The sequence below is a fragment of the Lepidothrix coronata genome, unplaced genomic scaffold (assembly GCF_001604755.1).
Source record: "Lepidothrix coronata isolate B3197 unplaced genomic scaffold, Lepidothrix_coronata-1.0 Scaffold8, whole genome shotgun sequence".
Taxonomy (NCBI): Eukaryota; Metazoa; Chordata; class Aves; order Passeriformes; family Pipridae; genus Lepidothrix; species Lepidothrix coronata.
Genome location: NW_016690188.1, coordinates 6,622,271 through 6,641,505, shown reverse-complemented (window position 1 = coordinate 6,641,505; position 19,235 = coordinate 6,622,271). Strand labels below are relative to the sequence as shown.

The 19,235-nt window shown below is 58.5% G+C and overlaps 1 protein-coding gene across 2 annotated transcripts in view; it reads left to right on the top strand.

The window, feature by feature from the left end:
* Positions 1 to 19,146, top strand: part of SLIT1 (slit guidance ligand 1) — a 62,035-nt gene extending 42,889 nt beyond the window's left edge. The window contains exons 5-38 of one of the 2 annotated variants that reach the window (XR_001872998.1): positions 1,375 to 1,446; positions 1,565 to 1,636; positions 2,056 to 2,127; positions 2,445 to 2,608; positions 3,010 to 3,157; positions 3,640 to 3,711; positions 3,979 to 4,050; positions 4,153 to 4,224; positions 4,346 to 4,489; positions 4,624 to 4,787; positions 4,900 to 4,923; positions 5,386 to 5,530; positions 5,670 to 5,744; positions 5,968 to 6,111; positions 6,416 to 6,559; positions 6,683 to 6,849; positions 7,916 to 8,048; positions 9,123 to 9,191; positions 9,578 to 9,649; positions 9,877 to 9,948; positions 10,252 to 10,323; positions 11,828 to 11,991; positions 12,351 to 12,475; positions 12,692 to 12,789; positions 13,428 to 13,567; positions 13,946 to 14,039; positions 14,216 to 14,353; positions 14,700 to 14,937; positions 15,029 to 15,159; positions 15,249 to 15,403; positions 15,478 to 15,766; positions 16,508 to 16,719; positions 16,805 to 18,819; positions 18,949 to 19,146. Coding sequence is in view for 1 of the 2 variants with exons in the window: in XM_017803889.1 (XP_017659378.1) it covers positions 1,375 to 1,446; positions 1,565 to 1,636; positions 2,056 to 2,127; positions 2,445 to 2,608; positions 3,010 to 3,157; positions 3,640 to 3,711; positions 3,979 to 4,050; positions 4,153 to 4,224; positions 4,346 to 4,489; positions 4,624 to 4,787; positions 4,900 to 4,923; positions 5,386 to 5,530; positions 5,670 to 5,744; positions 5,968 to 6,111; positions 6,416 to 6,559; positions 6,683 to 6,849; positions 7,916 to 8,048; positions 9,123 to 9,191; positions 9,578 to 9,649; positions 9,877 to 9,948; positions 10,252 to 10,323; positions 11,828 to 11,991; positions 12,351 to 12,475; positions 12,692 to 12,789; positions 13,428 to 13,567; positions 13,946 to 14,039; positions 14,216 to 14,353; positions 14,700 to 14,937; positions 15,029 to 15,159; positions 15,249 to 15,403; positions 15,478 to 15,766; positions 16,508 to 16,719; positions 16,805 to 17,049 (4,198 nt within the window). In the remaining variant the exon portion in view is untranslated. Of the gene's footprint in view, positions 1 to 1,374; positions 1,447 to 1,564; positions 1,637 to 2,055; positions 2,128 to 2,444; positions 2,609 to 3,009; positions 3,158 to 3,639; positions 3,712 to 3,978; positions 4,051 to 4,152; positions 4,225 to 4,345; positions 4,490 to 4,623; positions 4,788 to 4,899; positions 4,924 to 5,385; positions 5,531 to 5,669; positions 5,745 to 5,967; positions 6,112 to 6,415; positions 6,560 to 6,682; positions 6,850 to 7,915; positions 8,049 to 9,122; positions 9,192 to 9,577; positions 9,650 to 9,876; positions 9,949 to 10,251; positions 10,324 to 11,827; positions 11,992 to 12,350; positions 12,476 to 12,691; positions 12,790 to 13,427; positions 13,568 to 13,945; positions 14,040 to 14,215; positions 14,354 to 14,699; positions 14,938 to 15,028; positions 15,160 to 15,248; positions 15,404 to 15,477; positions 15,767 to 16,507; positions 16,720 to 16,804 lie in introns of both variants that reach the window. The other variant, XM_017803889.1, reaches the window with a different exon arrangement.
* The last annotated feature ends 89 nt before the right edge of the window (positions 19,147 to 19,235 follow it).

Genomic DNA, 19,235 nt, shown 5'->3' with positions numbered 1-19,235 from the left:
CCAGGAGCGACCCAGAGCGATGCGCAAACTGCAGGGGACAGGGTTATCACACTGGGACCGGATGGCATCTCCTTGGTGGCTGGGTGTCCCACCAGATGGCAAACCTGCTGCTAGGCAAACCCACTGTCCTTGTGTTTTGCTTCTCCTCATGCATCTGTGCAAGTGATGCTGGTGCTTCCCTCTGGGATCATTTTCTTGTTGTGGCAGTGAAGCTTTCGGCTGAGGGGAAGTCCCAGTTTAGAGACTTCCAGGTATTCTGCAAGTAGCCTGTGTGCCATGCTGAGCCCATTTTTTGGAGGAAATGAGGGCATGGGGAGAAACGTGGATGCAGTGCCTCCATCCTGACCCAGCCCAACTGCCCCAGGGTGTCAGTAGTGAACAGGCTTTGTTATGTTGAAGCAGAGCTGGTGAGCACTGAGTGTGAAATGGTGATATCTATGGACACCCCAGACCACCTCTTGGGACTGGGATGGGGGTGTCTGTCTGGACTGTGTCATGCTGGGGAATACTTAGTCTGTGCAGGTCCTACTCCTCACTCACCCATGGACTTGCATGGATTTGCACAGGGAAAATACTATGTTGTGCCTTAGTTTCCCTGTGCCAGGAAGGAGGTGGGGACATGACCTCCTGCCTAAGGGGTGGCTGGAGCAGGACTGTGCTGGCATGGGGCTGGGAGCAGGCAATGCGGCTCGAAGGAGCTCCTGACCCTTGTTATGGCTGTTTGGGAGCCACGGGGAACAAATATGACAGGCAGGTCCTCCCAGAACTGAGCCAGTCCACCCAGACCCTACTTGCAGTGAGATTTTTGGTCTTCATGCTAATTAAAAGCCAGCACGGGCATGGTAGGGAACTTGATCTTCTGCCAGCCCTGCAATACAGAGCCTTTGCAGGCCTGGCGTGCCCTGGCACTGCAGAGCAGGTGATTACACAGTCGTGCAGTGATGAAGTAAGTAATGACCCGATTATTTGTGCCGTCTGAAGTGCAGGTCAGGCTCCATGGGAATGCCTCCTGGAGCCACTAAGTGTAATTACCAGTTAATCAGCAGGGACCTATAATTATAGCAGTCAGAGAGTATTTATGTATGGAGGGTTTTCCCAGAGCTGTGCCATGCAGCTCTGCTTGTCTGAGCCAGGGACAGCAGTGCCCAGGGAGCCTCATTCACTTTCAGCCACCATGAACAGAGCTGGACCTGCCTCAGGACAGCCAGCAGACCGATCATCAGCCAAGGACTTGAAGCTAAATTAGAGTTTATCAGAGCTCCTGAGGAATCACAGAGTGCTGGGGCATACCCCTGCCTGTGGATGCCCTGCTCCCATGGGCCATCATGCTTTGCATGCACTGCTCATTTTTCTTCCTGCCTCTTTCTTCTGCAGGGACCTGAGTGAGAACTTCATCCAGGCCATCCCCAGGAAAGCGTTCCGTGGAGCCACTGACCTCAAGAACCTGTAAGTCACGGCAGTGTTGGGCATGAGGGAGTTTGGGGTCAGGTCTGGTGGCAGGAGGCATTGGAAGCCTCTCTGCCTGGGCTGTCCCATCAATTCTCTCTCTGATTTTCTCCTTCAGGCAATTGGACAAGAATCAGATCAGCTGCATCGAGGATGGAGCTTTCCGTGCCCTGCGGGGGCTGGAGGTCCTGTAAGTGGCCAGGGGCCGGCTGGAGCCTCCAGCCTGCAAGCCCCATGTGGGGTGAGGGTGTCCCTGGGTGTCCCCACTTGCTGAGGTGCTGCAGGGACATCCCCAGCATGGCATTTCTGCCTGGCCTCGAGGAGGGGCTGAGCAGGGGTCTGGTACCACTGCTGCAGAGCTGTGCTCCAGGGTCTAATCCTGCCCCAGGGGCCACCTGGCTGCAGCTGGTTGTGGAGAGAAGAAGCCTGGAAAGGGCAGCAAGTCCTGCCTAGGCGTTTGGGCTGTCTCCAGCCTGTGCTTTTCCATTCACCCTGTGCCAGGGTGTGGGTGTGTGCTGTTGCTCTCAGGGGTTTGGTGTCACCTGGACCATCTCGCGTTCCTATTTACAGCCTCTCCACCCTGACCTGCCCCACTTTGTCTTCCTGCAGGACCCTGAATAACAACAATATCACTTCTATCCCTGTGTCCAGCTTCAACCACATGCCCAAGCTGCGGACATTGTGAGTGCAGATGAGTGAGGGGCCATGGGGGTGGGAGGGCCCTCCTGGTCTTGAGTAGATTGGCCACAGCTCTGCTGCTGCTGTTGGTAGCTCAGCAGTGCTGAGACAGCACTGTGGGGATGGAATGGAGGGGATACCCCTGCAGAGCATCCCCAAGCACTGCCAAGCAGGGTGGCCTTGGCAACTGGTGTAGATGCTCTTGGGCTCCTCCACTTCTCCCTCTTCATCCTTTGGGATGAGACAGGCTGAGGCAGCCAGAGAGCAGTGGGGTGGGCAGGAGCTGTCCTGTGGCTGCTGACTGCCCCGTCCACCTGCAGCCGCCTGCACTCCAACCATCTCTTCTGCGACTGCCACCTGGCCTGGCTTTCGCAGTGGCTGCGCCAGCGTCCCACCATCGGGCTCTTCACGCAGTGCTCTGCTCCTGCCCAGCTCCGTGGCCTCAATGTGGCTGAGATCCAGAAGAATGAGTTCAGCTGCTCCGGTGAGGGGGACAGGGAGGTGGTGGGTGCCAGGGCAGGGTCATGGGCCACTGAGACAAAGCGTGTCCTGTCGGTGCAGCCCACCTCCACTCCCTACCACGTGCCCCAGCTCAGAGCCTGGATACATACTGTGGGTTCATCTCAGGTCAGCACAGTCCTTGGTGTGGGGACAATATGGGGACAACACCACCCTATCATTGTGACAGTGCATCAGTCTGAGCCCTTGGAGCTGTGTGCCTTTTGCACGGGGTTGGGGTGCACCAGGACCTCACGCACCTGTTCAAAAGTGTCACAAACTGTCCCAGCACACTGAGCTGTCACCAGGGTCCCTTTCTTCGGGTGCTGCCACAAGCTCACCTGGCCCAGCTCTTTGCAATTCCAATGCTGGCTGCTTCTCTGGCAGGACAAACGGACCCAGCACGTACCCAACTCTGCAGCTTGTCCTCTGGCTCCTGCCCAGCCATGTGCACTTGCAGCAATGGCATTGTGGACTGTCGGGGCAAGGGGCTGACGGCCATCCCTGCCAACCTGCCTGAGACCATGACAGAGATGTGAGTATGGCCCCACACCATCACCACTGGGCTCTGGGTGGCTCAAGGCAGTGGGGACACAGGAGCAAGCCTCACAGCTCAACCCCCAGGGTGGCAGGCCCTCCTTGCCCTTCTCTCACACTGCCCAGATTTAGCCCTGGATTTAGCTGCATTAAAAATGTAAATAGAGAAATAATCTCCTTAGGGGAATCCAATTATAATGCAAAGCCCCCGCTGGGACAGCACACAAAGCACTGGTTATCAGCAGGTCCCCCCAGACCCAAGGCTCCCCCCACCCCATCCACCTCCCCCTACCCCTGGCACCACTCTCTGATGGACAAAGCCCCAACCACAGGATGTAAATTACCTTTGGGCAGAATGGTCCCACACCTGTGGAGTAACTTGCTGCAAGCTTAGGGGTTCTGCAGTCCCCCAGCCTTGTGAATGGGGTGCTGGGGCTTGGCCAGCCCTTTAGCCCTCTGCTCTCCCTCTTCTCTTTGCAGACGTCTGGAACTCAATGGCATCAAGTCCATCCCTCCAGGTGCCTTCTCCCCCTACAAGAAGCTGCGGAGGATGTAAGTGTGCAGCGTCTACTAGCTCATCCCAAACCCCAACACCCTTTGCTCTGCTGGTCACTGCCACAAGCTGGCAGCCCCTGAGTCAGATGAGTATGGGGCACCTCCTGTGACATGGGTGCCCCATATGGCAGCACTGGAGTGGGTCTTGAATACCCTCAGCTCTGTATGTTGGGTGTTATGGGTGGTCCCCTGGGCCCAGAAGGAGGATGGGGACATTGGGCAAGAGAAGAGGGGACCAGGCCACCTTCTCCCTTTGGGTTTCAGAGACCTGAGCAACAACCAGATCTCGGAGATCGCCCCTGATGCCTTCCAGGGGCTGCGCTCGCTGAACTCGCTGTAAGTGCCCACACTGGGTTGGGTGGGGTGTCCTTAAGGGCTGCATCCCCTTAACCATGGCCCACACCATTCCCCTATCTCACACCAGCCTTTCTCTCCCAGGGTGCTGTATGGCAACAAGATCACGGACCTCCCCAAGGGTGTCTTCGGGGGACTTTTTGCCTTGCAGCTGCTGTAAGGCCCCAGTGACTGCATGGGATGCTTTTTGGGGACAAAAGGAAGCAGGGCTGAGGTCCCCAACACCCATGGTGCAGTGAAGGGGGTTGCCAGACTCACATCCTTCTCTCCCTGCCAGGCTTCTTAATGCCAACAAGATCAACTGCGTACGGGCTGATGCCTTCCAGGACCTGCAGAACCTCTCGCTGCTCTCGCTCTATGACAACAAGATCCAGAGCCTGGCCAAGGGCACCTTCACCTCCCTGCGGGCCATCCAGACCCTGTGAGTGCCTGTGCTAACTCTGATGCCTGGACAGGAGAGCATCTGCAGGGGAAGCTTCTTGACGGCTAGCCAGGGCTGGAGCTGGCGGTCACCCACTGTCCCTGGCAGTGTGTCACCCGCTGTCCCTGGCACAGGCACCTGGCCCAGAACCCCTTCATCTGTGACTGCAACCTGAAGTGGCTGGCAGATTTCCTCCGTGCCAACCCCGTGGAGACCAGCGGTGCCCGCTGTGCCAGCCCCCGCCGCCTGGCCAACAAGCGCATCGGCCAGATCAAGAGCAAGAAATTTCGCTGCTCGGGTGAGAGCTGTCCCCATCCCTGTCACGGGTGCCCTGCGGCACGGCTGTCCTCAGCCCTGCCCCAGCCTGGTGTCCGTGTGGTCAGAGTGCTGATATGCTTTTCTTTCCCCAGCCAAAGAGCAGTATTTCATCCCAGGTGAGCAGAGGAGCCACGGGCATGTGTGCATGGATGTGTGCATGGTTCCCACAGGCTGCCTGTGGGGGTGGTTGTGCTAGGGCCCACAGGCCCACCCTGCATTTCCCATCATTTCTGATTGCTGAGTTCCCAGGTGCCGCAGTAAAAGAAGTGCTAGGTACCAGATGCAGCATCTCCCATCATGCTGTTATCTGGATGGTCACAGAGGCATCCCGAGGGTCCAGCTCCATTTCAAGAGGGTGGTGGACACTGCCGTGTCCCTTGTACCCAGGACAAATATCCCTGCACATAAGCTGCTTTGGGCAGGAAGAAGAGTAATACATGCACAGTGGCTGTGATGAGGGGAGCTGGAGAAAAGACTGAGACCAGCTGGGGGTGTGGGAGGATCAGAGGAAGAGGGGGCAGGTGCAGCCCCCCATGCCTCTGCCCTTGGGCGCCCACGCTGCCCTATCCATCATGCAGGGACAGAGGATTACCAGCTGAACAGTGAGTGCAACAGCGACGTGATCTGCCCCCCAAAGTGCCGCTGTGAATCAGGTGTGGTCGAGTGCTCCAACCTGAAACTCACCAAGATCCCGGATCGCATCCCGCAGTCCACGGCTGAGCTGTAAGAGTCTCCTCTCTGCCACGCTGCTTTCCCTTCTGCAGCAGGAGCATTGCTGGCTCTGGTATTTTGCTCCGTGTTTGAGCTGTGCCAGGCCCTTCACAGCCATCCCCTGAGCTCTTTTCCTTGCTGCCCACCCCAGACGCCTGAACAACAATGAAATCTCTATCCTGGAGGCTACTGGCATCTTCAAGAAACTCCCACATCTGAAGAAAATGTGAGTATCAGACAGGCATAGCCCAGTCAGGAATGCCTATGGTCTGGGAAGGCACATGGAGGTCCTGATGCCAGGGCAGGCTGGGCATGAAGTGGAGGGCATGTCCCCACCTGAGAGTCCCTTGAGGGACTGGCATCACAGGGTGCTCAGTGGGACCTGTGTGAGGCAGGATTCAAGATGACATTGGGGAAGAGACCCCATCCCAGCTTTCCCCTCTTCACAGCAACCTCAGCAACAACAAGGTATCGGAGATTGAGGATGGGGCATTCGAGGGGGCATCCTCTGTGAATGAGCTGCACCTCACTGTCAATCAGCTGGAGTCCGTGCGGAGTGGCATGTTCAGGGGCCTGGATGGGCTGAGGACACTGTGAGTCCCACCTCCCTTCCCCATGATCACAGGGACAGGGACATCCCTACTCCTTGCCTCCCTGCCTTGTCCATGATCTGGGGCTGGTGCTGTCTGCATCACTGCAGAGCCAGCTCAGGAGTGCCTTGCCCATCAGCTGGCTGTATCCAGAGCTGGAGGGGCAGGGGGTTGCTGCTCAGGGACTGGCTCAGGCTCATCCTGCTGCCCAGCAGTGAGGTGGGCAGAGTCTGAGCACTGCTGAGGTTGATTTCCCCCATGGAGCCTGCCCGGGTTGTTAGGTGCTGTGGTTCCCTTTCCTCTGCAGGATGCTGAGGAACAACCGCATCAGCTGCATCCACAACGACAGCTTCACGGGGCTGCGCAATGTCCGCCTGCTCTCCCTGTACGACAACCAGATCAGCACCATTGCTCCGGGCGCCTTTGACACGCTGCAGTCCCTTTCCACACTGTATGTCCCAGGCCCAGGGAGGGGGATGCTTCCAGGCTGTCCTTATCACATCAGAGGGCTGCAGATTGTCCCCTTGCCTGGTGGCTGTTCAGGTGATACCCTTGTGCTCCTTTCTGTGTGCAGGAACCTGCTCGCCAACCCTTTCAACTGCAACTGCCAGCTGGCCTGGCTGGGGGACTGGCTGCGCAAGAGGAAGATCGTGACGGGGAACCCTCGGTGCCAAAACCCCGACTTCCTCCGGCAGATCCCTCTCCAAGACGTGGCTTTCCCTGACTTCAGGTGTGAGGAAGGTAACTCACTGGCCCCACGACGCTGGGAGTGAGGGGAGACCGGGCTGCTCCTCGCAGGATTACACCATGCTCCCTGTCCCAGCACCATCCCTGCTCCCAGGATGTGCCATGTGGCAAGCCAGTAGCTCAGGGGCCCCCTGAGTGCTCTCCCCTAATGATGCATGAGTTTCCTGTCCTGGTACCCAGCCCTTGGGGCTGCACTGAAATACCCGCAGGAGGATCTAAAGCCAGGAGAGGAGTTTGCACCCACTGCACCACGTGACTTTTGTATGTAAGCAGGTCTGTACTGACAAGTGCTGTGCCCTGGATGCTGGCAGGAGCAGATGTGTAGGCAAAGCCCACTGGGATTCATCCTGCTCCTTCCCTCTCCCCCTCCCTCCCTTCTCAGTCTTGCACATGCGCTGGAGCTGGGCAGATGGAGCAGACGGGGAGTGTGCGTGGGGAGAAAAACCTTTTTTTTATAATTTTTTTTTTTTAAATTTAGAGCAGCTTTTGAGCCCTCTGGAAAATATTTACAAACAAATCATCCTTTCTTCTGCTTTCCCTCCTCCACTGCGTCAAATACTGAAGGGTTGCATCCTGCGCCTTTCCTAACAGTGCCAGATAGCATACGGTTATCCCAGGGACGCCTCTCCCACAGGATCCCAGAGCCGCGGAAGGGAAGGGGAGCAATGCTATCCTCTCCCTCTAGCCTGTGTCTGGGAGATGGGTGAAGGAGGTTGTTTTAGGAGGTTTTGCAGGGCTGAGCCCCTTCTTCTGCACCCTTCTCTCTGCTGTCCTTGGAACTGCATTTTTGTTTGAAAATGGTGAAAATCAGAGCAGCCTTGAGCTGACTGGTTGTATCCACACTGGTGGGACAGGCAGTTTCTGGGCACAGGTATGATTCCCGCACTGAGGAATCAGCTGTGCTGAGGCTGTTGCCTGCAACAAACTGCTTTGGGGGCAAGGAAGCATGGTTGGCATGAGAAGGGAGCCATCCTAGGCAGGCACAAGGCGTTGAATCTGGCCTCACACAATGCCCAAGCACTGAACCACAGTGACTTTGTGGCTTTCTGTGCCCGATTAGGTAAGGAGGAGACCACCTGCATCCCTCGGCCCCAGTGCCCACAAGAGTGCACCTGCCTTGACACCATTGTCCGCTGCAGCAACAAGCATCTCAAGGCCCTGCCCAAGGGGATCCCCAAGAATGTCACAGAGCTGTGAGTGGTGGCCGAGTGCCCAAACTGTCCCTGCGACCGCCATCAACTTTGCAGTTCTGAATGGGGGGACTTCACTTTGGGGTTGCAGGGCAGAGATACTCCTTCCCACACCTCCATCCTGGCCTGGTAGTGGGAGCAGGACCCTCACCCATCCAAGGGACCCTGTTCAGCCTCAACACCAGCAAGGGGCTCAGCAAGAGCCTCTCTGCTGACTCAGGGATACCAAGGGTGATGTGCAAGGGGTGTTGTCACAGCAGCTTGGTCCCTGCTTTTTGACTTTTGGGAGGGTCAGCGAGGGACAGCCACTCCCTGCAGCTGCATTCCCCGCACAGCCGTGCAGCCCAGGGCTCTCTGGTTCCCAGCAGCCTGCCATCAGTGGCAGGGACAGGGACACCCTGGCACTTCCCTGGCCCCTCCCTGCCATCCCTCTCACCACAGCTGCAGAGATATCATCCCTGCACATCCAGGCCCAGCCCCAAGCACACAGGCAATGGGATGTGGTTTGCCTGGGGTCAGGAAGACATCCAAGCAGCCATGCCAGATCTGGATGCGCAGTCTCCGTGATGCCCATTGCTGCAAAAGGGGCTCTGTACCCATTTGAGATAGGGGACGGCAGCAAGTCCTGTGTGTAGGGGCTGCAGGCACTGATTGTGCACAAACATATGCACACCACCCCCACACACCCCTCCACTGTCTTGCACACCCCTCCTCTCTCTACATCCTCCGCTCTCTCTCTCACATGCCTTGGGAATGGTTATGGCCTCCCACGCTCACATCAGATGTGTAAAAGCGGCACATGGCTGTCTACACTTGCACACGTAGGCTGCTGGGAGACTGTCCCCAGGGAACCTCCATGCAAAGCCCTTGGGTGTGCTAATGCACTCATGTGCTAACTGTCCTGCCAGCCCATGAGTCCCCGCAAGTCCCCCACCTCTAGTGGTGCTGGGAGGGAGGTGATGCTGGAGATGCTTCTTGCAGCCCAAAGTCCATGGTGGTGCACAAGGGGAAGAGGGGGCAGAGGGAGTGATCTCCTGCTTCTCAGCCACTTCAAGGTGCTCTTGTTCTCCTTTGCAGCTACCTGGATGGGAACCAGTTCACTCAGGTCCCAGGGCAGCTCTCTACCTTCAAGTACCTGCAGCTTGTGTAAGTAGCAGGAGCCCAAGCAGGCAGGGGCACTGCTGGGACCTGTGGGTGAGAACAGGGGCTCTTGCCATGGTGCGTGATCCTGAGGAGGAGCCTGGCAGCATGCAGGGACCCCTGACATCCCTCTGTGACTCCCCTCTGCTCTGGAACACAGCTGTCTGACAGTGATGCTCAGCTCCTGGGTGCTCACCACCTGTGCTGGTGCCAGGCATGGGGCAGAGGTGGGACAGTGGCATTGCTGCCATCACCCTGTGTGACAGCCCTGCTGCTCCCTTGGAAGCTATGTCGTGCTGCTGTTTGCACCCTCTTGCAGCTGAGCAGGTGGGGGAGCAGTGAGAGGGGACAGGGCCCAGCTGGCTCCAATCCCTGGGGTTTGTGTTTTCCAGCGATCTGAGCAACAACAAGATCAGCTCCCTGAGCAACTCCTCCTTCACCAACATGAGCCAGCTCACCACCCTGTAAGTGCAGTCCTTGCAGCATGCCACACCGGGATACAGCCCAGCCGAGCTGCAGGGGGCTATTCTTAGGGAACCCCAAAGACTGGAGGGTGCTGGGGACACCAGGGTCTCACCCTTCTGCCTGGTTGAAGCTGTGGTTTGAGTTGGGGTTCATGCAGGGGCAGCATGTAGCCTAGGGTCTGTTTCTTGCTAGACACACAGCTGGTTTACCTCCTTCTCTCCCACAGGATCCTCAGCTACAACTCCTTGCAGTGCATCCCTCCACAGGCCTTCGAGGGCCTCCGTTCCCTCCGGCTGCTGTAAGTACCTACCTGTAGCCAAGCTCACAGCCCTGCTTGGCCCTTTCTCTGCTGCTGCCTGTGTCCCTTATGTCCCCTTGGAGCTGGGTGCAGGCAGGCAGGCAGGGTACAGGCTGCAGGAGGAACACAGTAGGGTTTGACGGCCCTTCAGAGCAGACAGTGCATTTGCAACAGTGACAGTGTGGTGGGGTCTAGCTCTGCAACACACACCTGGACCTGTGAGATGGGGGCAGCCCAGCTGGTCACAGTTCTTGCTGCCCACCCTGGAGCCATGGGCATTACAGGACCCTCTGTTCTCTGCAGGTCTCTCCATGGCAATGACATCTCCAGCCTCCCCGAGGGCATCTTTGCAGATGTCACCTCTCTGTCTCACCTGTGAGTATCTCCCACTCCGCAGGGCTCAGGGCTGGACCCAGGCTCAGGAGACTTCTGAAAACTAGGCTGAGCCTGGCTTCTGTGGAGGGTGAGCTGCCTCCTCCTCTCTTCTCTGGGCTGGCACTTGCGACATCATTTGTTGGGTAGTGTTGTGACCTGCTTCCCTCCCTGTGCTTGGGCTCAGGACCAGGTGTGCAGCTGAGCCTCCCAGTACTGCTGGGATGGCCCTATGGTCTCAGCTGGATGGTGTGTGGGGTCCTTCCCCAATCCACTAGGTCTCTGGGGTCCCCCAACGTGTGAGTCAAGCCATGCAAAATGGTGACGTGGCTGTGGGTTGGCAGGGGCTACTCTGACCCACACCAGCATGTTGTTAGCCTTCTGCCAGTGCACTTCCCTGCAACAGCTCCCTGCAAATCTGTCATCAAGAGTCCTCCTGCCAGTGGTGGTGTTTCAGCCCCTCTTTAAGGTAGCCTGTGCCTCAGGACCACTGCTCTGTACCCACCGCCTGGGGATGGGGTTCAGCCTTGCTCACAGTGTCTTTTTGGTCCCCTCCCTGTCTCTGCTAAGTTGTTCCCACCTGCCTGCCAGTGGCCAGTCTGCTCTTGTCATCCTGGGGGTCTCAGACTATTCCTTCAGTCTGCAAGGAGCATCTTGACTTCCAGTCCTGACCTCCCTGTGTTTTTGGGGAGCAGCACTGCTCGCTCTGCTATGATTTCCCTTGCCTGTGCTGCCTTTGCCACTTCCAGCCGGCACTGCCAGTTCCCACAGTCAGAGCTGTGTCACTAGCCAGCTCTGTGGGTGCTGTAGGACTGGGTTCTCCTTCTTCATCACAGATGTTGGTCACACCGGCCCTCCACCACCGCTGACCTTTGCAGTCAAGGAGGATGCAAAGGGGCATCCAGCCCCTCAGCCTCCCACGTCATCTGCTGCTTCCCTGACCTTCTCTGCTGTGGAGCAGAGCAACCCTCCCTTCTCCTCAACCTTTCCCAGAGCAATTCTCTCATCTCCCCTGATGCTGTCTGCATGAGCTCCAGCCACAACCCACTGCTTATCCCCATCAGCCTGCTCCTGTGTCCCTGTCTTGCATGCTTGTACAGCAGAGCCCAGGTTGGCCCTGCAGCTCCCATGCAGGTCCTATTATTTCTGCGCAGCCCCAAGATGCTTTGCCCAGTTTGCTGCTCCAGGCAGCTTTGTATGTGTGCTGCAGAAGGACTGCTAAGGATTTGTGTGGGCAGTGGAGGAAAGCCCCAAGGCAGAGCACAGGGCACTACATGGGCTGTGGGGCTGGCAGGAGGGTGGTCTAACTGAGCAACATTGTGGGGCTGTGTGTCCCCGTCCTCCCACCATGACCAGCACCTCTGGTGGGTCCAGAAATGGAAGAGCACTGGTTCCCCCATCATGTGGCAACCCAGCCTAGTGCTGCAGTTGTGCCCAATCCCAAGGTCTCTAAGCCCAGTTCCCTCCATGGGGCAGTGGGTGCAGTTTTGCCCTTCTTCTCCTGCAGAGCCATCGGGGCCAACCCCCTGTACTGCAGCTGCAACCTGCGCTGGCTCTCCAGCTGGGTCAAGACAGGGTACAAGGAGCCAGGCATCGCCCGCTGCGCTGGGCCCCCTGACATGGAAGGCAAACTGCTGCTCACCACCCCTGCCAAGAAGTTTGAGTGCCAAGGTAAGAGGGGCTCATGCTGTCCATCCATGCCCCCCTCTGTCACAGGGAACTGGGCTGCCTCCTGCCCCTTGCCCAGCAGAGCAGTGCTTGAGTCTGGGTGGCTCCAGGATTTCAGCCGTTGAGCTCCTTTGTGGATGAGGGGGACCAGCATGCTTCCATCCTCTTACCTGGCTGGTGGCACATCCCTAGTGACTGAGCAAACTGGTGGCTGTCCCATTTACTGGTGCACAGCCCCCTGGCAGGGCAGGGCCTGCTCCCAGACACAGCTGAGGCTCTGCCTCCCACATCAGTGATCACAAAAGGACACGTCCCCATCACTCCCCGCACTGACCGTCATCTCCGTGCCTTCCATCCCACAGGCCCACCCTCCCTGAGTGTCCAGGCCAAGTGCAATCCCTGCCTCTCCAGCCCCTGCCAGAACCAGGGCACCTGCCACAATGACCCCCTCAGCTTCTACCGCTGCACCTGCCCCAGTGGCTACAAGGTACCCTAGTCCCAGGGGTCCCCGTTGCATGGGGACATGTCCCTGCAGAGGGCAAGGGAGAAGAGTAGGGGCTTTGCCATGCCCCTGGGGCTTATGTCTGTGGGACCATCTGCCCTCCCTGTCTGCCCCAATGTCCCACTGAATCTGACGGGGCAGGGAGAGCTGGGCAAGGTGCCGTGGCACCCTCCTCGCTCCCACCTCTCCATCCTTCCTTAGGGCAGGGACTGCGAGGTGCCACTCAGTGGCTGCTCCTCCAACCCCTGCGCCAACGGGGGGACCTGCCAGCCTCAGGAGGGGGAAGGAGCTGGGTTCAGGTGAGTGCTGGACAGGAATCCATGAAAGGTGGGTGTTTGGGCAGCAGCATGGAGAGTTCTGATACTTCCTTCCCCTCCTGTGTGCTCCCTTGGGCGTATAGTTGGGATATTGGATTCAAGTGGTAGCTCCAGCCCATGCTGCCTGGCTCCACTTCCCCATGGCCCTCATCCCTTCAGGCTCCTGAGCCAAGGTCATGACAGAGAAAGGGGGTCCCACCACTACAGGAGGCATGGGGAGGTAAAGGGTAGTGGGATTTCTGGCTGGGACTGGTTTCTGTTGTCCTGGGGTCACTGCTGCTCCCTTCGGGGCTGCCTTGTCCCCACATAACCCTCACTGCCCTGAATGCTTCACGCCTTTCCGGGAACTGGGATGCAATTAGGAGCTGAAAATAGATGGCAGGCCGGGGGTGAGGAGGTGGACTGCACAGCCAGCGCGTTGTTGTGGCAACCCGGCATCCTTGGGCAGGCTGTGCTGCCACCCACCCCTGCACCCAGTGTTCAACAGGAGGACTCCAAACCCACCTCTTGTCGTGGATGTGTGCTCTGCACCAAGGTCCTGTACTGGGTATTCTGGGGGAACCACCCCAAAATGCTCCATTTCCTTTTCCCCCTTTGACACTTCCCCTGCCCTGTGGCAGGTGCCTGTGCCCAGAAGGCTTCGAGGGCCTGAGCTGCCGCACCACCAGCAACCCCTGCAAGGAGCACATCTGTGAGAACGGAGGCTCCTGTGTGCCCAGTGCCACCAACTACACCTGCCTTTGTCCTGCCCACTACACAGGTACCTGCAATGGGGGCTAGCCATCCCCAAATCACACAGACCTGGCAGGGGAATGTGCCCAGTACTACCTTCCCACCCATGAGGCTAATAGCAACTCTGCCTGCTGTCCCAGTGCCCATCACCATGGCCTCTGGGCTCAGCTGTCCCGAGTTTGGGTACACCCTGCTGAACCCTCACACCCTGGGACGCCCTCAGTGCCTGGCTCGGGCAGGAGCTGCCTCCAGTGGAGCAGAGCCCTGTGCTCGTGGGGGTGGAAGCTGCAGGCTTGGCAGCTCCCTGCCTTGAGCTGAGCCCCCCAGGGGTTCTCTGTGTCCCGCAGGGACTGGGGCTGCCCCTCTGTCCCTGGAGCTGATGGGCATCCCCTCTTCTGCCTTGCAGGGGAATTCTGTGAGCAACCGCCTGATTTCTGCTCATCTGAGCTCAACCCATGCCAGCACGACTCCACATGCATCTCTACTAACCAGGGGCCCAGGTGAGCCTCCTCTCCCTAAACCACTTTTCCTGGCTGTGTGAGAGTGGGTAGATTTACTTCCAGGGGGCTGCATCTCACAGGCTGGTGAGGGGGCATGGGGAGGGGGATGCCAGGAGGAGCAGTCCATCATTGCGGCGAGAATGAAGGGGCAGCCCTGAATCCCCTGCCTGCCCCAGGTGTGTGTGTGCCCCTGGCTACGTGGGGAGCAACTGCAGCGAGGACTTCGATGACTGCCAAGACCACCGGTGCCAGAACAACGCCCGCTGCCTGGACGAGGTGAACGGCTACTCCTGCCTCTGCACTGAGGGCTACAGGTATCACCAGGAAGACAAGGGACACCTGGGATAGAGGGGATGGTTATGTGTGAGGAGGGACGGGTCCTGGCTGCAAAGTCCATCCATCCATCCCTCTCAGTGTGAAAGGAAGGAGTGGGGCTGGAAGCGTGTGTCTCTGTGGATGGAAGCTGGGCAGGGAGCCAGCATCCCTGGGTAGGGATCCCAGGACACAGCTCAGCATCTAGGCATCCTTCTTATGCCAGTGCCTGGAGAGCCTCCCCAGGGACTTCAAATCAGGGAGGTGCTGTTAGAGCCCTATGGGGCAGTGGGCAGGGTGTAGGGTGCATTCCCAGCCCCCTGCCCAGCAGCACCCTTGGCCCCACAGTGGTCAGCTCTGCGAGATGCCGCCCCACACCGCTGGCCAATCTGGTCTCTGCGAGCGAGCCGAGTGCCAAAACGGGGCCCCGTGTGTGGAGCGCGGTGCCCGCGCCCTTTGCCAGTGCCTGCCTGGCTTCGGTGGCCCCAAGTGTGAGAAGCTGCTGAGCGTCAACTTCGTGGACCGTGACACGTACCTGCAGTTCACTGACCTGCAGGACTGGCCACGGGCCAATATCACCCTTCAGGTGAGGGCAGGGGAGGCGTGAGGACATCAGGGGGGGTTGGCATTGGGGATGCTGCCCCAGGGATGTGGGCTCCCACCTCTCCTTCTGACAGGTCTCCACAGCTGAAGGCAATGGCATCCTGCTGTATAATGGTGACAGTGACCACATGGCTGTGGAGCTGTACCAGGGCCACGTCAGGGTCAGCTATGACCCTGGCACCCACCCCAGCTCAGCCATCTATAGGTACCTGTCACCCCTTCCCTGCTCGCTGGGGACCACTGCCCCTATTGCACAGGCTTGGGGCATCCCTGGTGACCCAGCCATCTCCCCAGTGCCGAGACCATCAATGACGGGCAGTTCCACACTGTGGAGCTGGTGACCTTCGACCAGATGGTGAACCTCTCCATTGACGGTGGCAGCCCCATGACCATGGACAACTCAGGGAAGCACTACACACTGAACAGTGAGGCTCCTCTCTATGTGGGAGGTGAGACAGGGATCAGGGGAGCAATGGAGGGCGTGGAGAGCGTCCGGGTGCGCTGATGGTCCTGCTCTCCCCAGGAATGCCTGTGGATGTCAACTCAGCTGCCTTCCGCCTCTGGCAGCTCCTCAATGGCACCAGCTTCCACGGATGCATCCGCAACCTCTACATCAACAACGAGCTGCAGGACTTCACCAAGACGCGGATGACACCAGGGGTGGTGCCGGGCTGCGAGCCCTGCCGCAAGCTCTACTGCCTCCATGGCATCTGCCAGCCCGCTGGCGCCCAGGGCCCCGTCTGCCACTGTGAGCCCGGCTGGGACGGGCCCCACTGTGACCAGCCCCGTGGTGGCCCCTGCCAGGGGCACAAGTGAGTGCCCTCACCCCACTGGCTGCCCTGCAGCAATGGTTCTGTCCTGTTGGCTGCCCCACAGTGACCCATCTGCCCCACTGGCTGTCCTGAAGCAATAGCACAGCCCCACTGGCTGTCCAACAGCCGTGGTCCTCACCCACTGTCTGCCTCACAGAGACATGCCTGCCCTATTTGGTCTTTGGCTGCGCCAGTTCATTGGTGACCCCACCATAACTGAGCTGCTCCATTGACTCATTGGCTGTGGTTTGCCCATTGGCTGCTTCACCACAATTCCTTTGCTCCATCGGCTCTTTGCCACCCTCTTCCTCATTGGCTTCTCCACTACACTTTTAAATCATTTGCTCACTGGCTGCCCCACTACACTTCTAAATCATTTGCTCACTGGCTGCCCCTTCCTCTTGGTTGCCCCACCCACACCTCCCACTGGCTGCCCACTACCCTCCCCTGTGCCATCACAGTGGTGCTGTGCCAAGGCACTGCCATGCTGTGTCACTGGCACTGCGTTGTGTCAGGGCTGTTCTGTGCTGGTGGTGTTGTGCCAGAACCACACCGGTGCTGTGCCACCATGGCTGTGCCGTACCAGTGCCATGCTGTGGCAGTGCTGTGCTGGTCCCAGTGCAATAGTGTGCCGGTGCCGTGCTGGTGCTGAGCCATGCCATGCTCACTGCTGGTGGGCTGTGCACGCTGGTGCCATGCCATGCCATGCTGGCAGGTCCTGACAGCACTGGATGCCCACAGGTGCGTGCATGGGCTGTGCCTGCCCCTCGACGCCCTCTCCTATAGCTGCCAGTGCCGTGAAGGCTACCAGGGCGCCCTCTGCAACCAGCCTGCTGAGCCACCTGACCCCTGCCACCACCAGCCCTGCATCCATGGCCACTGCCACCTCACCCCAGGTGGCCAGCCTACCTGCGAGTGCCATGATGGCTACACCGGAGCCCTCTGTGACCAAGGTAGGTGCTGAGGATGTGGGTGTCCAAGGAGGGCAGCCCCACACCACGACACCAGGCTAAGCATTGCTGTCCCACTGTCCCGCAGAGCCGGAGTGCCGTGGGGAGCCAGTGCGGGACTACCACCAGGTGCAGCGGGGCTATGCCATCTGCCAGACAACGCGGCCAGTGGCCTGGGTGGAATGCCGGGGGACCTGCGGTGGCCCTGACGCCGGTTGCTGCACTGGACTGCGGCTCCGGCGCAGGAAATATGCCTTTGAGTGCAGCAACGGTGCAACCTTCGTGGAGGAGGTGGAGAAGCCCAGCAAGTGCGGCTGCAGCCAGTGCCTGTGAGCAGCCACCGGCCCTGCAGAGCTGAGGGGCTGCCAGGGAGACCCCCCAGAGCCAAGGACCTCACTTTGCCCTGTGAGCATGGTGCTGCTCTCTGGGTGTTCCGAACTGCAGCTGCATCCAAGGAGCCCGGCAGAGGGTAGAGCTGGTACATCTAGAAGGTTGGGAAAGAAAAAGAAAAAAAAAAAGGAAAAGAAAAAAAAACCCACAAACAAAGCAAATGTGTAGATAGAGAATTTTTTTAAGAACTACAGCTACAGAGATGTGTGGATACAGCGTGAGCACCCTGCCCAGCTGCCCCTGCCCTCTCCTTGTGGCACTCTGCCTCCCTGCCAGCACAGCCCCACAGCCATGGAGGGCAGTGCCTGCGTCCCCTTCGTGTTCCCTCCCTGGCAACCCTGTCCCTTGCATCCAGCCAAGAGATCTGAGGCCTTTTCCAGCACCTGGGACTGGAGGAGAGGGGCCTGATATGGCAGAGCCCTGTGAGCCATGGCAAGCTGTGACTCACAGAGGGCTGCATGGTGTAGCCAGCATCCTGTAGTCCTGGTGAGCCCAGAGCCTGTTTTCCCATCCTCTCCTCTAGCAGCCCTGGTCTCCCTGCTAAGGACCTGCTATTGCCCCGATAGCAGCTGCAGCAAGCAGTTCCCTGGTGTGGTGGCCATGGTGCTGGAGCCCAGAGTGCCCTAAATAATGTCACAAGCTCCATGGCCACAGCCTGACCATCTGATGGCACCCCCAGTCTGTGCATGCCAGCTGGGCTCAGCAGGGCACAGGGCATGCACGGGTCCAGCCCACTCTGATCACATCAGGGCCGTGCTGGTGGAGGCATGGCACATTGGCAGTGCCAGGCACACTGAGTGTGGGACAGGCAGCAGTGTGCAAATGTCCCTGGGGATCCCAGTGCCAACCTGCCCTGTGCCATGGGGACCAGCACCGTACCATTCGTGTGGAGAGGGCTCAGCCAGAGGGCTCTGCTCAGAGGTGGGAGCCATGTGAGGCAGCACAGGAGGCCCTTTCTTCCAGGCTCTGCCCTGGGGGAGTGGGTCTGCAGCTGGGCAAAGGTGCTCCATGTCCCACTGACCCAGCCAGCAGGAGCAGGAGGCCACTGGGACAGCCAGGGTGCGAGTTTGCCATGTTCATCACTGGGACCTCAGCCTTGTGGGTGCCAGGGCCAGTTGAAGAGACTGAAGATGTCCAAGCCTGCAAACCTGGAGCCAACACCACTGCCAGGGCAGGACCCACCAGCTCTTGGATTCAAGTATCCATGCCTGGGCAGCACCTCTCCAAAGCCCACGGTGTCAGGGATTATGCTGGGCTGGAGTGGGAGCAGAGGCACATGGGGAGCTCATGCCAGGGTGCTGCACACACCTGACATCCACAGCAGTATCATGTGTCTGACTGTGGGGGCAAAGGATGGTGGGGGCCTGACCTGGGAACTGCACATGGCTGGACAGTGAAACTCCACATCACTCAGGTGGACAGACTTATCCCAGGGCTGCAGCCCTCCACACCGCTCCAGCATTTTGGCTTCAGGTCCACACTGCCAGCTGCAGCCGGGCTCTGGGTATCTCCATCAGACACAGCCAGCTGTCAGTGCTCTCACCGTTCCTCCTCACCTCTGGTATCCAGGACGTTCCCACCACCACGGGGATGTGTTTCTGCCACCAATGCCCTCTCCATGGGAGCTCCTCTGCCGCACAGAGGAGCCGGGACGCGTCTCATTTTGCCTGTGGCCCGGCTGGGGCTTGGTTGTGTTGTGTTTCTGTTCTTGCTGTACGCTAACCGCTAAAGTATCTCTTTATACAGAATACTTACAGATTCTAATATATATTTGTATTTCATTTTGTTATAGTATTTTTATATGTTTGGGGTCAACAAATGATGTTTTCTTTTTGTTTACAGATGCTACTGGGCAGGAAAATGACGGTGGCTTTGTTTGGCCCGTGGGGTTTGTGTGTGTCACTATTGAAGACGCTGGTTTGTACTAGGCTGGCGAGGGAGGCACTGGGCATCCTTCCGCTGGTAGAGGCTGTATTGTTTTAGGAGATGTTTGGTATTGTCTATGTTGTCTTCCATGTGAACATGACATTTATTCATTCAGAGGCTTGGCCTCTTCTTTCCTGGAGGGGAGAAGGGGGCAGCTAGTGCTTGGGAGCTGCTGGGTGTGTGAGGAGGTGACACAGGCTGGA